The sequence below is a fragment of the Chrysochloris asiatica genome, unplaced genomic scaffold (assembly GCF_000296735.1).
Source record: "Chrysochloris asiatica unplaced genomic scaffold, ChrAsi1.0 scaffold00041, whole genome shotgun sequence".
Taxonomy (NCBI): domain Eukaryota; kingdom Metazoa; phylum Chordata; class Mammalia; order Afrosoricida; family Chrysochloridae; genus Chrysochloris; species Chrysochloris asiatica.
In genome coordinates, this window is record NW_006408559.1 from 12640723 (window position 1) to 12659210 (window position 18488).

The following is an 18488-nucleotide window of genomic DNA, read 5'->3' on the forward strand; positions in this document are numbered from 1 at the left end:
GCAAAGCAAGACAAAGAAGGGAGCTACAGAATAGACAGGGCACTATACAATAAGCACTGGACTGCTAACCACAAGGTCTGCAGTTCAAACTCAATAGCAGCTCTTTGGAAACCCTACAAAGGGCTGCTCTGAGTTGGAAGCGACTCGACAGCACTTAACACCACCACCAAACAGAGAGAGTCCCTGTGTGGCACACAGTTAACGTTCTCAGCTGCTAACCAAGAGGTTGGAAGTTCAAGTATATCCTGGAGTACCTTGAAAGAAAGGGTTGGCAATCTGTTTCCCAAACATCAGGCATGAAACCCGTAAGGAACACAGTTCCACCCTGACACATGTGGGCATGCCAACACAACGTTAACTGTTAAAAACAAACAAACAACAAAAAACCAGGGTGGCGAAATCTATCCATCATCAAATTTTGTTAAGTCTAGCACAATGCATTCTATCACCATGTAACAGCGAAATTTCCTGAACTGAAAGGCTAGCTCAACCTGGGGATGAATCAGTCAACTGATCCCATTAAGCAGAAATCCACAGTCTTACGTTCCCGTGTGTCAAGCTTTGAAAGACAAAGTTTTATAAGTTGCTACGGAGGGAAGAATATTTTAAACGATACATGGAAAAACACATTTTCTAAGCTTTGAGGTCAAGATAAATCTCCCAGAGGTTTCCTGATAGGAAAATAAATTCAGGTATACACATTTTATTTGCACCTCACTTACTGTACTTCACAGACATATTAAAGACTTAAGGCAACCCTGTATCCAGCAAGTCTATGGGCACCATTTTTCCAACAGCATGCGTTCACTTTGTGGTTCTAGGTCACGTTTTGGTCATTCTCACATTATCTCAAACCTTTTCATAACGCAATTGCACACTTAATCAACGACATAGGTGTTATTAAGTGCCATCAAATCGGTTGCACTTCATAGCAGCCCTGTATAGGGTTTTTGAGGAACAACTGGTGGATTTGAGCCACCAACCTTGCAGCGTGTCCGACAGTAGCACATCAGGACCCCTAATCAGCCATACTACAGTGTAAACATGATGTTCCCATGCACTGAGAAACCAAAAGAAGTGATGTCATATACCTTGTTGTAGCAGTCTAGACCCAAATCCACAATAACTCTAAGGCATGCCTGGACGTTAATTATTTTTTATATTGTAATTTTCAAGTTCAAAATGGATATAAAGTACAAAAAAAATTGCTAGATGAATAAAACAAATAATAATGTAAAGTAAAAAGAAAGACTAGATCAATAAAAGTAAGAAATCTAAAGTATCACTCCACGTTAAAACAAACTGAGTACAATGAATTCCCTAGAGAGTCCACCCAAAGTTGGACAAACTAAAAGATATCTGTATTATATACTTTTATAAAAATATAGAAAAATTCAATCTAAAAACCCAATTTATGAGTTAACAATAGTTTTGATGCTTCAAACCAGGCCAACTAAACCTCACCATAACAAAATGCATACAACAAGAATGATAATATCTATACGCAATGTATGTAGAAAATGGAAAAAAAGTTTGTAAACATATTCTATATCTAACATATTGAAGGAGTCCTGGTGTTGCCCTGTGGGTTAATGCAACAGACTGCAAAGTCGTTTGAACTGCAAAGTCGGAGGTTCAAGCTCACCAGCTGCTCTTCGGAAACCCTATATAGGGTTGCTATGGGTCAGGCACTTAACAACAACAACAACATCTTGAAAATAATTATGAATTATGTCTATGTAGCTTTTTTCTTGAAACAGCAAATCTGATTTATAAAACCATCAAGGAAATTTAAACACCAAATGACTAGTCACCCACTGACACTGATTTGATTCCAACTTACAGAACTCTATATAGACTGTGAATCTTTTTCAGGAGCAGAAAGCCTCATATTTCTCCTATGGAGCAGTTGGTGGGTTTGAACTACTGACCTTGTGGTTACCAGTCCAGTGTTTATCCTTCAGTGCCACTAGGTCTCCTTCACTGAATATTGTTGTTGTTGTTGTTAATGTGCCGTGGAGTTGGAACCGACTCATAATGACCCTGTATACAGGGTCTCCAAGGCTGTAAATCTTTACAGGAGCAGAAAGCCTCATCTTTCTCGCGCGGAACAGCTAGTAGTTTCAAACTGCTGACCTTGCAGTTCACAGCCCGATTCGTAACCACTATGCTACCAAAGCTCCTTTTACTGAATATTAGATGAAATTAATTTTTGTATTAATATTGCAATTTTTGAAAATGTGATCATTGTACTAGGAATCCTGGTGGTGCCATGGTTAAAGCCCTCTGTTTCTAACCCAAAAGTCAGCAGTTCGAACCCACCAGTCACTCCACAGTTGTGACAGACTGTTCCCACAACTCTAATGATGACAGCCTAGAAACCCCATGGGGCAGTTCTACTCAACCCTACAGTGTCACTAAGAGTCAGAATCAACTCAACAGCAGTGAGAGTTTACTAAAGTAGTTACAAATGATCTCTGAAAATTGCCTTAAAATAATCCATGGCAGGTGGGGGCAGATGTGGGAGGGGAGAATACAGGAGACAAGATCGGCCATACTGTTCGATGTTAAAACCAGTGATGAGTACACAGGGTACATCGTTTGCTTTCTCTCTGCTTGTATGTGTGTTGAATAAGTCCATAGTTCAAAAATCAACAGAAAGAAAGCATATGCATTTAAAACAAAAAGACTTCCTTAGTTGATAACAAATATTTACTCAATCACTTTATTTATTTATTTATTTATTTTATTAAATGTTTTTATTTTGGATTGAGTGAAAGTTTACAGGGCACATCATCAGCTTCACATTCAACCATTCATATAGCTTGTTTCATTACATTGATTTACTCAATCACTTTAAGAAGAGAAAAAAAAAAAACCAAACACCTTGAGGGAATGGTCACGGGGCCTGAAGACTTCAGACCATAGTCAAGGGAGATCTCAAGACCTACTGGAATAACACAATTCACAAAGACAATGTTCTACCTCCTACTCTGGTGACTAGTGAATGACCAGGATCTTAAAAGTTTGTTAACAGCCATGTAGGGTGCAACTATTGATCCAGAGCAAAGTTAAGTGAAGAAGACCATGGACCCATGGAAACAATTAGTCCAAAGTTCTAATGGACCACCCAGACCTCAGCCTCCATGACCTTGTTGTTGTTGTTAAGTGCCATCGAGTTGGTTCCGACCCATAGCGACCCTGTACAGGGTTTCCGAGGCTATAAATCTTTACGGGAGCAGAACGCCTCATCTTTCTCCCGCGGAGCAGCTAGTAGTTTCGAACTGCTGGCCTTAAGGTTCGCAGCCCGATTCGTAACCACTACGCTACCAGAGATCCTTTCCATGACCTTGAGATCAGAAGAAATAGATGGTGCTCGACTGCCACTGCTGAATGCTCTAAAAGGACCTCACAATATAGCAGCTCTTGAATACTGGGAGAAAAATTAAAACAAAGCTCAAAATCATCAAAAGAGCAGGCTTACTGATCTGAGTTGAGATTGGTGGAGGCCCCAAAACTATAGCCTTTATTTATTCTTCAGGCCTGGAACTGAACTCACGCCTCATGGTTTAAATTTCAGTCAAGCAATAAACAAGTTTATAGGGTGAACAAGGAGCCCTGGTGGTGCAGTGGGCTAAGCACTGGGCTGCTAACTAAAAAATCAGCAGTACAAATCCTCCAGTTGCTCGCCAGTAGAAAACGCTTAGCTTCCATAAAGATTTGCAGTCTTGGAAACCCTAGGAAATAGCTCTACTCTGTCCTATACTGTCGCTAGAGTCCTGGTGTAGTGCTGTAGGGTAAGCACTAGAACAAAAAGTCATTTTGAACCGCAAAGTTGGCTGTTCAAATTCACCAACAGCTTCTGGAAAACCGTATACAGGTAGCTGTGAGTTGGAACCAACGCACGTAACAACCACAACAACATAGGGTTGCTATGAGGAGGAACCAACACAATGGCAGTGGGTTTGGCTTGAGTTTTTGTATGTGAATTGATAACATCAGGGAGGTAGGCACTTCTTAGAACAATCAACCATTCGTGATCAAAAGGGCAGCATTTTCCCAAGGATAAAGCTCAAGAAATGGATAGGAATGTTACACTTTGGAATAAGTGTCAAGTAACAAATGTGTACAAATTGTTGAATGGAAAACATTTTATTCCCTAAACTTTCACTTAAATAGCAATTAAAACACACACAGAAACACACAAAAACCCTATGGGAGGGTAATGTGGCACCGAACTCAAAATTATAAAAAAGACCACGTTGATTGGTAAGAAAGAGACTGGAGGAACCAGGACTATGACTCTTGGCTCAATTTCCAGCCAAGCAGTAGAAAGGTCTGTGTGGAGACACTCTAGTGAGGTGTGCGTACATGGAATGGTCAACCATTCAAGATCAAAAGGGCATTACTCACCTAAGGACAAAATTCAGAAAGATTTAAAAAAAAAAAAGGTAGAATGGAAACAAGAATTACAGGAGAAAGTGTGACACCTGATTTAACATCATTGAAATGAAATAAAGTACACAATTTGTCAAATGTAAAACTGAAGATGTCTTCAGGAATAAAAAGTTTAAAAAAAAATAAAACAACCAAAAAACCATGCAGCACAACTTTGCTCTTCAAAAACAAAAAACCACAGAACAAAACAAAGCCTTCCAAACCTATTGTTTTTCAGTAGGGTGCTAGAATGTTCCTTCCTTTCTACTTTCATTTCCGGACTTTGATGACCCTCAATAAACACAACTTCCAGCAACTCAGAAACAGACTTTCAAATTGTTGACTCAAAATCTACTAAATGCTGTATTTTTAAAACAGGGAAGCAAATTCAAGCACTTGTTTGGGGTTGATGTTGCTTTTTTAATTTAGAGTGAGCAAAAAAGACTTTGTAAAAGTGAATTTTAAAAAAATATTTCATTTCTCTCTTCCATCCAAGTACCTATTCATGACCACGTATGGGGGTTGTGAGCTAAAGATTTTTGCTTATAGGATGTGCACGGTCAAAGAGTCCCATTTTAGGCACTGGGACCCCACTTATGGCTCTTTAAGGAGGAGCCAGGAGAGAAAACTACTCGTGTCAGAAAAAAAAGAATTGGGCAGAAGGACACAGAGGTCGATTAGACTAGCCCATCCACTGTGGCCAAAAAGAATTGTTGATTACCTCAAAAGTGAAGTGAGGGAGGACTGTAAAACTTGGTGATTCACGGATTGCTGAGGAAAAGGATTGAGAAAGGTTCTACAGACCCTGCCTGGAGGAAAGGCGATGAGTTTGACCACCATATTGGCAGGAAACCCAGGGCCAGCTGTTTCTCTACCTGGACAATAAAAAAGTTGTGCGCAGCGGGACTACGCTTGGCAGCCATATTTGTAGACGTAACTGCTAAAGGAGTGAGTGCTTAGGGAGAAATCTACAAGACTTCTAGGTCAAAAGGCTTTTCCCAAACCTTGGGGCACACCTGAGGGGGGGGGGAACCACCTCTTCGTAGAGGCAAGGGAAAGGGACCTCATTGCTAAATTAGGAAAGGGCAACTCCGCTAGTCCAGGAAAACCACTGGATTGCTAACCACAAAGTCAGTGGTTCAAACTCACAAGCCTCTCCTTGGAAACACTATACAGACTCGCTGTGAGTTGAAACGTCCTCGAAGGCACTCAACAACACTCTGGAACTGGAGCGAGATGGCAGGAAAGTGATTACAGTGTAGTGAAGGACCCCAGCAGGAACCGCGGGCGGCGGCGGGGCAGCGGGAGGAAAGAGCTTGCGGGGCGTGGCTGGTGGGCTGGGAAGATCATCACATGGCTAGAAAAAGTCTCGAGATTTCAGAAAGGAGACATTTTCCTTCCTTCTCAAACCTGCCTCCAACTTCCCCAGGATCTGGTTGGCCCCGAACGCGATTTATTCTTGGGTTTGGGGTGGGTAGGGGAAAAGCGCATGGGAAGCTGGGTCTGGAGGCACGGACGAGAAGGAACGGGCCAGGGTGGATGCGCCGCTAGACCAGAGCGCTCCCAGAAGGGAAAAGAAGAGAGGAGCAAAGAGGCTGTCGAGGCGACGGCCCTTCGCTAAGGCGCGCCTCTCCCAGGGCAGGGGCCTGTCCACCCTCCCCAGCCCCGGCCACTCACCTCTCCTTCTGCGAATAGTTGCAACGACCCAGCAAATTGAGCTTGCACACGTGCAGGTTTTCGCAGGGTCTCTGGCAGAACTTACGACGGCAGACCCGAGCCCTAGTGGTGGCCACCACGGAGCGGCTGGTCCCGGTCTCCAGGACCACGAAGCGGTCGGATCCGGCAGTCTCCAGCACCTCGCACAGCTGCGCCTCGGGCAGTTGGATCTCTTGGAGCAGCGCGTCCAAATCCATGCGTCCCCCATGGGCGCACAGCAGCTTGGTGATGAAGCAGCACACTCCGGGGTCGGCCATGTCCGGGTCTCTGCGCCGGGCGGCCGGAGCCTAGGAAGCACCCAACGCAACTGAGCGCTCTTGCACAGAAGAATCGAAACCAACAAGTGGCCTCCGGGCGCGCGGGGTGGGGCGGGGCGTCCCTCCGGGTGCCCCTCCCCGTTAGCCTTGCGCTGCGCTTTCGGTTTCCAACTCGCTGCGGGGGTGGAGACCGGATGCCACGGCCTGGGTCCTGAGGTCAAAGTCGAAAGCGACGGCTACCGAAAGACCTGCAACGGTTCCAGCGCGGGAAAGTCGATTGAGGATGCCTAGTCGGCTGACAGGCCGCCTCTCGCAGGTCCAGTCAGGGCGAGATCCAGGGCCCCCGGCCAGTTCCCGCACGGCTGATCAGAATTAAAGAGACGCGGAAAACTGAGCTCGGGAACTTGATGGAGTTTTTATGTGCCCGTTGGGGAACGACGCGGGCGTAGGTTCTCTTGGACCCCACCCCCACTCCCTCTTGTCAGTGACTGAGAGATCCCTGGTGAGCGCCTCTTCCGAGCTGGGCGTGCGGCCTCCGGAATTGTAGCGAATCCGCAAGCCAGCCCCACGGTTTGGATGTTATTCCTCTTCTTGTAGTCGAGGAAGTAATAGGCGTCGAGACGCACTGCTATCCAATTGCGGCCCAGGGAGATCCCCACATTTGTCCCTGGGCCCCAGGTCGTGGGCTGCCTGGTCTAGGACCCATGTGTATTTTCTCGCGCCCTTAAAGAACCCCAGTCGTTTCTCTCCCCTTCCCTCAGCTTTGCTTTTAGAACTACTTCTTGATGCTCCCCCTTTCTTGATTGTAACCCCTAACATCAATGTCCCAGACCCGACTTAAGTCCCCATAGGAAAGCAAGAAATCTTCAGATCGGTCCCCGTCTATAGAGATTTGAACAAGACTCACCTCCTTCCCTCCTCCTCCACCAAGTCAAACAAATGGGTCATTGATCCAGTAAGAAATCAACTTAAAACCATAATAAATTTGGTTGCCAAATTAGAAATTCTTCTAAATCTCTTGCTGAAATTCTCCACTTGGTAATCTGTGGTAGATGGACTTGATAGAAAACCAACCAAACCAGGGGCCTCCAAAGAATGGGGGTTCTGTCTGCCATTTCTTGTTCCTTTGATTCTTTGGTCTTATTTTTGGTCTGGCAGGTTCCCAGGAATGTGAATGTTCACTACCAAATCAATTCAGTTCAATTTATTGAGTATCTTCCATGTGGTCTCTCCATTAATGAGCAATTCTGAATACACAGAACTTTAAGAAACAGGTCTTGGCTGGAGTTTGTGTTTGGAAAGAACGTTAAAAGATGGCTGTAAGTCACAAAATATTGCTACAAAATCATAGAAACCTCTATTAAACAAAAGTATCAAAATATGAAGCTATTGTTTCTCAACATAGCCTTCATCTAGGTCTATACACTTCTAAAGGTGGGGTTGTCATCTCTCTGTGGTGCTGTAGGATAAGCACTGGACTACTAACCACAAGGTTGGCAATTCAATCTCATCAGCCACTCCTTGGAGTGGTTATGAGTCTGAGCCCACCCAATGGCACTTGACAACAACCCTTCCCTGAAGAATTCTATGCGGACGTTCATTTTCAAATGACCACATAAAAGTGTCAGTTTTGGCAATCTTGAGGGACTCAAAAGTGCTCCTTTTCTATAATTTTTGGATTTAGGAACTAAAAGAAGTCTGAAAGATCAGGATCAGCTCTCAAACGTGGATGGGGTAAGGTTTCTCAAGGAAATTTTAGTAGGACAGTTACAGCGTTTAAGATTCTAGAATGTCACAGCAGCCCTGGGCCTGGGGAGTATCTCAGCAGCTCTTGATCCATTGTCAAAGAAACCGAGACCACTAGGAGATGGGAAGTAGAGTTTCAGATTTTATTAAAGACTGCTGGCTCAGAAGAGCCAGCTTCTCCAGATTCTGAGTCTGAATATAAGACAATGTGGACCTGTTTGAAGACAGGAGGGAACCAGAGGATTGGTCCCACTCAGTAACCTGATTAACATTTTAGCTTGTCCCCTGGGTGGAGAGGGCAGTGAATATTTTTACATTTTCCTGTTCAGGACAGCCCTCACTACACTACACAAGTGGGAAGGTACATTGTCATGTTGTTGTTGTTAAGTGTCTTCTAGTCGGTTCCGACCCATAGCAATCCTGAACAGGATTTCCGAGGCTGTAAATCTTTACGGAAGCAGAAAGCCTTATCTTTCTCCTGAGGAGCAGCTAGTAGTTTCTAACTGCTGACCTTGCGGTTTGCAGCCTGATTCGTAACCACTATGCTACCAGAACTCCTTACATTGTCATAGGGGAAGGAAAAAAAATCCCCAAGTTTCTTCGCCTTTTTCTCACCCAATGCACTTTTCCAGTATCTTAAACGTCTTCCTAATAAGCCCCCATGATGGACTTGTGTCTTTTAAGAAAATCTACCAAGATGACCTTTTTGTAGTCCCAAGAAAGTCTCTATCACTTTCTGAGCTGACCTCTCTTAAATGTAACTGGCTCAGCAGACCCCGTCAGAAGCCACTGCTTTGATTGGACCTTTTTCTTTGAAGGCACCCTAAGGAGACTAAGACAAGTGTATTTCTGAGAAAACTTGCCTGCAGCCATTCACTGATCTCAGAGACATGTTTAAACATGTATGGTTTGGAATAAACCTGTGTGTGTATGAACTAAAAACTAGCTGCAATGCCTTTTTACTTACCCTTGTTTAAGGGACTCAAGGACTAAACAGTGCCATCTGGGTTTAGGAGATCTGAACATAAAGAGTCCAGTTAGGCTAGAATGATTGCAAAGTTAAATTGTTAAATGCCTTCAAATCGATTCTGACTCATAGCTACCCTATATAGGGTTTCCAAGGAGCTTCTGGAGGGCTTGAACCACCCACCTTGAAGTTAGCAATCCAGTGCTTATCCTACAGTGCCACAGTGGTTACAAATAGAGATATAAAATCCTCCTCAACTTGAAGCCATACAAAAGTAAGTAAGGAGCTATGGGAAGGGGAAAAAAAATTTTTTTTTAATACGAGGTGCAGGAGTTTGGGTTCTTTGGGAAGCAGATACTGACATAGAGTTAGGAGCACAAAAGATTTACAGTGTGGGATCTCTGGGCATCGCAGAGGTGCCCCAAAGAAAGACTGGTCCACCTGCTTCCAAAAATTCACCACCTGGAAGACCCTACGGAGCTGTTTAGCTCTGCACACACAGGGCCAGCATACGTGAGAATCATCTCAAAGGCCAAGTCACACAAGCATCAGCAACAAAAGGGGGAGAAGCTCCTCCAAGACTCAGATGGGCGGGCGTCTCTCTTCCTGAGTGAAAACTTACAAGAGGGAACTCCAGTCAGGTTTTGGAAGGCCAGAACTGGTCCTCACGTATCTCTCTTCAACAATCCATTCTAAGGTCCTTACCCTCACCATACTTATTCAATTTGGATACTGAGCAAATAATCCGAGAAACTGGATTACACAAAGAAGGACATGGCATCAGGATTAGAGGAAGGCTCATTAACAACCTGTGATATGCAGATGATACAATCTTGCTCGCTGGAAGTGAAGAAGACTTAAAATACTTACCGACAAAGACACAACCTTAGAATGGATTCCACCTCAGTGGAAAGAAAACAAAAATCCTCAGAACAAAAATCCACAAGTAACATCATAGTAAATGGAATATGGTGAAAGACTATAACCCTGGCGCACACCTTTTCCAATTTTAAATATTCAGTAGTCAAGAAAGGTACCAAGCAACAAATAGGTCCCCAGAGCACCCACTGGGCACCCTCAGTCCTGGCTGCTGCTGACAAGGGTCAATTCCCTCTGATCACATGGTATTTCCTTTTCTGGCCTGCTCGGGCTGCGAACCACAAGGTCAGCAGTTTGAAACTACCAGCTGTTCCACAGGAGAAAGATGAGGCATTCTGCTCCTATAAAGATTTGCAGCCTCGGAAACCCTGTACAGGGTCGCTATGAGTCGGAACTGACTCCACAGCACATAACCAACCAACCACCCAGCCTCCAACCATTGGTAGTCCACAGTATCTGGTGGAAACCACAGTTTGTAGTTCCTGTTGAGCACCAGGTCCTGTAACCTTGCAGAGCCCAGAGTTGCGGGGACCTGGAAGCTCTGGATCAATGGGAATGATGGGAAATGGGGCCACACTTGCTCCCACCCATTGTTCCCAGACCCATATATTCTTCCCATTGGTACAAAGCACCATATTAAATTCTCTGACTCAAGGTGTTACCTGTGTCCTGAATATGTATTCTCATTGCAGTGTATGGGCTCTAAAATGCTTCTTCAATTGGTCATTCCAAGTCTGTGTCCATCCAGGAGCTTCTGGGTGGTCAGGTATGTGATACCTCCTCTGATTCCCATGTTCATGAACCCACACCTCCACTTCTTTTGCCATGAAGTGTGTCACCTGATCAGATGGGTGGGATTCTGTGTCTGCAGATCAGGCAGTCTTTAAGCCCCCAGTGAGACTCTGCAGATGGGAATGGAAATCCCTTGTCTAGAATAAGTACTTCTTTCTGTGAGAGTGCACCGCTGCTCCTTCCGGGTCAAAGGGGACCCAGTGTAGTCTATTTGCTACCAAGTAGCCTGTGGGTGTCATGAGGAATAGAGCCCCGTACTTGTTCTCTGTGGTTGGCAGAATGGACATTCCATTCACAGGTGGCAATAGCTCTCTTTCCTTTGGTACGTGGCCGGCCGTGCTGGTCAGTTCATGCCGAGCTTCATTTCTGTAGCCATGACCACTTGCTGTTCATGGATCCGCTGCGCAGCAGCAGGAAGGGCTCTGTCTAAACTGAGAAATATTTACTGGCCAAATCATTTTGTCTAATTGGCGTCTTAACAACTTCTTCCCACTCCTGTGTCCATCCACATGCCTCTACCTCCTTTCTCTGATTTTCTAATTTTTTGCCTTTCAGGCCTGAGTTGCCAACCAAACCATTCATACTGCCCATGAATCTGCATATACCCTAATCTTGGACCATTTGTCCTTCCACACATTTCAAAGCTCTGCCTCTGAAAAGACTACAGTGCATCTACCTCCCATTTTCAACTTGTACCCACATGCTGAACTGACCTTTCCAGAACCCAACTTTGGTTCCTCTTCCTCCTTAGCGTCTCCCAATATGACCAAAAGTAGAAGCAGAGGGAGGAGAGCTGGTGAACACAGAGATCCGGGCTACTTGTTCATGCAGTTTGCCTGTTCTCTCTGCTCATACTTGTGCTCAATCCCAGATGTGCTGGTTTCATCTTATGATGACTTGATGCTGGACCTGCCACACTCTATGACTTGATGTGTCCTGCAGGACCTGGACTGTGGTGACCAGTTCCAAATCCATGCTCATTTGAAATCTCTACCAGGACCCAGGAGCTAGTCAGGAGCTGCTTTTCCAAAGGAGTATCATTCTTCACCTTAGTACACATCATCTTTTTCCAGAATCCCAGGTATCTGCATTGTGATTCTATTATTGGGGTTAGCAATGCATCCCACATGCCATCTTTTTCTGTCACAGGCACTATATAGGTTCTGCCATGTTGCATGATCTAAGCATGATCCAAGCGGGCCTGCCCCTGCTGCAGCACTCACTCCTTCTTGCTCTAGGTCCCACTCAAAGATGTCAGCCTTCAATGTAACTCAATATATGGGCAGCAAGAACATTGTTAGCTTGCTGCCTTTTCCAAGGGTTTATCTCCTACTCTTTGGAGCTCACGTGTCTTATGAAGACCTCTACCATGTTTTCTACCTCGTTCTCAGCCTGTTTCAGCATCATGCTCTTATTGATTGTTGTTGTTGTTGTTGTTGTTAAGTGCCATCAAGTCGGCTCCGACTTATAGCAACCTGTCTAGGGTTTCTAAGGAGAGACTGGTGAGTTTGAACCACTGACCTTGCGGTTCAAACCAACCTTGTAGACCAGTGCTTTATCCCACAGTGCCATACTGGGACTCTGTTCTTATTGATATAATGGATTAACGTAACATTATGCGGGCTATTCAAATACTCCAGTTCTCTTATATTATGACTAAGAACTGAAGAGTTAACATAGCCCTGCACTAAACTGCAAATATTTACTGTTATCTAGCCCATGCGGTTAGGAATGGTTTCTGATGTTCTTTACTGATTGGGATAGAAATTAATACATTTGCCAAATCAGCAGACATTCGTCTGCTCTAGAAAAGACACTGTCTCCCAAACAAGAGGAACAATCAGGCTGCTATTGAGTTGCACTTGAAATAGTCTCCAGTTAATTCTGTAAGATCCACCCTTTTACTGCCAAGCCCCACACTGCCCAATGAAATAGAGTTATGCTAGAGACCACATTTATTCATCATTCAATATTTCAGGACGACACCAATCTTTATTCCCCTACCCACCCCGAAATCCATGTGGTTATGGTGTGGACCAGGGTGTGGAATGGGGGGTGCAGTTTTAAATGAGTTTTCATTGGGAGACCATCTGCATTGTCATGCGTAGTCACTCCTGTACAAGGAGGCTTAAAAAAGTTCATGGAAAAATGGAATGAAAAGATCATGGATTTTTTTCCATGAACTTTTTGAAGCGCCCTCGAGTTTCTTGGTATTTCAGTTATCTAATGTTGCTGTAACAGAAATAGCACAAGTGGATGGCCTTAATGACCAGAAATTCCTTCCCTTGCTGTTTAAGAGGCTAGAAGTCCAAATTCTGAGCCTGGCTCTAGGGGAAGGCTTTCTCTTTGTTGGTTCTGGGAAAGGTCCTTGTTTCCTGTCAGCATCTACAGGCCCAGCGTTCCTTGGAGATCTCCATACATCTTGGCATCAATCTTCCCCTGGATCTGGGAGCTTCACAGTGCAGTGACCCCCAGGTTTAAAGGACATATTCCACTATCAGTTCTTTGATTTTAGTGGTAGCAGGTCCCTCTGATTTCTGCTCACTTCTCTCTCCTTTTATTTATCAAAAGAGATTGACTCAAAATAGAACCTAATCCTGTCGATTGCATTGGGCCTCATTCACATCATAGAAGTGAGGATTTGCAGCAGTAAGACTAGAGCTGATCACATCAGATCCCATCACGGGATGATTGCATTATATTAACTCTCACCGTGGGGGATTATTATCTCTTATTACCAAACCAAGAGAATCTAAGCCCTGTCAAATTGACACAAAAACTTAACTACCACATCCTTTTTACCCCTTTTGTACTGTATTTGATGGCATTGTTCTCCAACCTTCCTTCCATCCCTCCATCCTCTTGGGGAGAGTAGCCACTGAACCTCTTAGTGATGCTGTGGTCCTCTCACCTTTGCGTTTCTGATGTCCTTGATGAAGGGTGGTTCTTCTGCTGAGTCTTTGGGCCTACCATACCTATTCTATCCTTTCCTCTGTTGTCTACCGTGGCTAGTTAGGCATTTCAACCTCACTCATCACGGCTCATCACTTTTCTAGGCTCTGAGGAACCACCTTAGCAGTAAATCTGTACTATCCTCTGGCCCATGCCTGTGATAATTAGGTTTTGTGTCAACTTGCCTGGGCCAGGATTCCTAGTGATTTGGCAGTTGAGATGTGGTTGTCCCCATGGCAAGATCTAATACAGTGTAGTTAACACTATGATGATTGAATATGAGCAGACAATCTATTGAAAGAATGTTTCATCAGGGGTGTGGCCTGCACCCAATATAATGGACACTCAGGCAAAGCTTGCTTGCTTTCTGCTAGACTTGGATCTTGCGTCCGGCTAGTCCCCCAACCTCTACTTCTTTGGACTTGAGCCAGTGGTCTGTTTTATTATCTGCTTACCTGCCTGCAGGATCTTCCTGTCTGCCTACTGGACATGCCTGCCAATCTTGGTTCATCTGACCCAGACCAGGGACCCTTCCACATCTACAATTTTGTGAGCCATTTCCTTGTTTAAAATCTCTTTATATATATATAGTCTTGGTATAGCACTGGGGGTTAATGTGCTGGACTGAAAAGTCACTTTGAACAGCAAGGTTGGCAGTTCAAGCTCACGAGCTGCTCCTTGCAAACCCTATATAGGATCACTATGGGTCAGAACTGACTTGATAGCATTCAACAACAACAATATAATATACATACACACCCATATATATATGTATACACATTTATAAGGAACTCTGATAGCGTAGTGGTTACGAATTGGGCTGCTAACCTCAGCGTCAGCAGTTCAAAACTACAGGCTGTTCCATGGGAGTAAGATGAGGCTTTCTGCTCCCATAAAGATTTACAGCCTCAGAAACCCTGTACAGGGTCGCTGTGAGTTAGAACCGACTCTATGGCACATAACAACAACAACAATACACATATATAAATTTCGCTGGTTTTGCTCTCTAGAAAACCCAGCCTGACAATGTCAGTGTGCTAAATCTTGTGTCTTGAGACATGGTTGGCCAGTCAATAACTCTCCCTTATTTAGTCTTACATTAGAGCAGTTTTCTTAAATTGGTGAAGCTGGAAATCAAAGTGTACAGCACACTAAGGAAACAGAATCATTGCAGATCAAGTATTCCTTTTAGAGAACTGACAAGGAAAGGGAAGAAAGGAGAAAGAAAAAGGAAAGGAAAGAAAAAAACAAAAGCAATTATTCAGGTAGTTAGAGGGTGAATCAAAAAACACATTTTATTGTGAATCGAGTGAAGGATTACAGACGAGATCATCAGCTTTACACTGAATAACAGATCAGACGCTTCGTTGCAATTCAATGATTGCCATCCCCTCTGTGCAACATCAGATTTTCCACTTCTTCCCTGTGATACTTTTCCTTTTTCCTCCTTCTTTCTCAAGCCTTCTGAATCTTGTCCTTAGACAAATGCTGTCCTTTTGGTCTCAAATGAGTGACCATTCTGTAGTGTGCAGACCTCCCTAGTGTCATTGTCTCCCCTAATGACTGCCTGGCTGAAAATTGAGCCACGAGGGTGAGTTCAGTTCCTGACCTGAAGGGTGACCAAGGACCGTAGTCTTGGGTTCCTTTTCTGGCCAGTTAGTCTGGTCTTTTTTGAGTTTAAATGTGATCCCTCTCAGAGCAGTTGGTAGTGGTGGCTGGGCATCATCTAGTTCTTCTGGTCTCAGAGTCATGGAGACTGATGCTCACATGGTCTATGAGTCCATTGGACTGCTTCCAAACATCTTCAGTTTTCTTCACTCATTTTCCTCTGTGCAAAGAAAGACCAATAACTGTACTTTAAATGGTCACTCAAGAACTTTTAATTCTCTGGTCATTACTCACAAAAGTAGGATGTAGAACATTGTCTTTGTGGACTGTGTTATATCCGTTGACCTTGGTGTCCCCAAAGACTACAGTTCTGAGGCCCCAGCCCCAGCTGAGGTGAAGTTTTTGTCTGCTTATTTATTACTATTGTTTTATTGAAAGATCTGGGTACATGTGAATGTTTCAAAGAAATACAGTCTGGAAAGCATGCAAAGCTGAGATTGCTGGGCATATTTGTGTGACGTAAGGTCATATGAACCAGTTACATCACCAGTCAGAGGGGGAAGGAACACATACACATGGCAGTGGTGAGTCAATTTATGAGTCACAGAAATGAAAAGTACATAAACACCAGGGAGTGGAGCCAAATGGAATGTCCAAAGTCCATTCTAATCAGGTGTTCTACAGGCGTTCTGAGAGTTTAATGACTCACTAGTCAAATGGTCAAACAAACAGGGGTTGGGCAAAGGCAGGGAGTAGGCACAGGTACTTTCCCTAGGTTGAATCTATGTAGCAGGTCCCCCAGGAAGAATGAGCAGGGACGGGCTGGAGGTGTAGGTACAGGTGGAGGGGTTCACATTCTTTATTTACTCTTTATTGTGAATTGAGTGAAGATTTACAGAGTAGATCAGTTTTCCATTCTACATTTCAGGCACAATTTTTTTCATAGATTACCAATCCTTAAATGTTGTATCACTCATCCTACTTTCTCCCTCTGCATCTCTTCTTCTATTCTCCCTTCTTTCCTAAACCTTCTGAACTTTGTCCTTGGGTAAATGCTGCCATTTTTATTTCAAATGGTTGCTTGTTTTAAAGTGTGTGTACCTCCTGAGAGTTATTGTTCCCCTTCGTGAGCTGTCTATTGTTTGGCTGAAAATTAAGCCATGAAGGCAAGTGCATTTCCAGACCTGAAGGTGAGAGGTTCATTTTTAAATGGAGAAGGGACATATCACTCTTTGAGGACAAATTAACAGACATCAATTTGGTGGTACTAAACTGATGAACTGCAGACTGCAAACTTTACAGTAACACCATCCAAGAGCAGAGACAGCATGTACAAAGTACCCCAGAGGTGGAATTAGTGTGGTGGCCATCTGGTGCCACCAAGTCTCACCCTTGTAGAACCCTTGTGTGGTGACAGGAATTCCTCAATGTGGCCTTTGGCCTTAATTCATTCAAAAGCAGCGTGATAAGACCTTTCCCCTTTAAATCCTGAGGCGTTACCTGTGCCCTTGTTTTCTACCCCAGAAGGTTTGTTTCATTTTTTAGCGGTTTCAGTTCTCTAGAGCCACTATAATGAAATACTACAAGTGAAGGGCTTTCACGGGGAGGAAGCTGGAGAGCTCTTGTTGCAAAGAGGGAACCGTATTCACTGAGATGAAACAAAACCTATGATTGACTGAAAGTAAAGTTCATGATCTTGTCAGTTAACCTTCACTCAGTTCACAATAAGAAGTTAAAAACAACAACAACAAAACAAAACAAGTGAATGGCTTTAACAAACAGAAACTTATTCTCTCTCACTTTAGGGGCTAGAAGTCCCACTTCAAAGCACCGCATCTAGGGGCAAGGTTTCTGTCTCTGTCAGACAGGTCCTTAACTCCTTTCAATGTCTGTGGCCCCAGTGTTCCTTGGAGATCTACATACAAGGGGGCTTCAGAAAGTTCATGGAACAATCCCATTATCATTTTGTTCCATTTTTCCACTAACTTGTTGAAGTGTCCTTGTATGTCTTGATATCAATCTTTCCCTGGACCAAAAAGAAGACCGGAGAAGAGTTGATGCTTTTGAGTTCTGGTGTTGGAGGAGAATACTGAAAGTGCCATGGACTGCCAAAAGAACCAACAGATCTGTATTGGATGAAGTACAACCAGAGTGCTCCTTGGAGACCAAGATGGCCAAACTTCGTCTCTCATAATTGATACTGAGTTATGCATGTAAGCAGCTGGTCCCAGAGGTTCCACAGACAGAAAGAAGTAGCAGAGAGGAGGCAAGGAGCCTCCTAAAAGGTCTGTCAAGCGCTTTGACACTGAGAGGCCATGAAGGGAGTCAGTGGTGACAAACTGCACTGCAGAGAGGGGCTGAGAGAGGCACACAGATGAGGGGAATGTTGCCTGAGTACTTCCTGACCCTGATACCAAGTTGTACCCAGTTATTTCCTGAATGAACCCCTAACTGTAAGTATTGGCTGTGAGGTCATTGTGGCCATTGCGTCAGATTATCAAACCCAGCAGAGGAATAGTCAGTGTCATGAGACGGTTGGTTGGCTGGTGTCAAGTTGGTAAAAAGGTGGAGGGCGGAGATATGTCTGATCTGTACCTCATAGGGATCAATCTTGGACTCACCTTTATTATTTTTGTTTTTAATGTCTATCAATGATTTCTTAACAGACAAAGCCTAGAGTTTTCATTCTTCTTGGACATACCCACATTACGGCCATGGGGGACTGTGGTCTTGGTGTACTGACCTCCAACACGAAGGTCCCAGAAGTGACGCAGGCCTCTGTGGGTCTGAGGCTTCTTCAGCTGCTCCAGGTCTTCATGGACCATTGGCCAGGACCTGACTGTAATTGACATCCTTCACGTCTTTCTATCCGTTCAGGAACCAGCCAGGAATCTTGTACTGGGCTGGAGTTTTTGAAAACTTCTATTACGTAATCGCCAGTATCATTTCTATCACAAAGGCCATGTTTTCCAAGGACTGATCTTTGTTTCCAACCTTTGCATTTCGATCATCAGTAATGATCAATACATCTTAATTGCATGTTTGATCAATTTCAGACTGAAGAAGTTGGTAGAATTCTTCAATTTCATCATTGACTTTAGTGACTGGTGTGTAAATTTGAATAAGAATTGTAT

At 44.1% G+C, this 18488-nt stretch overlaps 1 protein-coding gene across 1 annotated transcript in view; it reads right to left on the minus strand.

The window, feature by feature from the left end:
• The window catches only part of ZC3HAV1 (zinc finger CCCH-type, antiviral 1), a 79526-nt gene extending 73116 nt beyond the window's left edge, over window positions 1-6410 (minus strand). The window contains exon 1 of the mRNA XM_006861243.1: window positions 6115-6410. Within this exon, the coding sequence (XP_006861305.1) occupies window positions 6115-6410 (296 nt within the window). The remainder of the gene's footprint in view (window positions 1-6114) is intronic.
• Between the last annotated feature and the right edge of the window lie 12078 nt (window positions 6411-18488).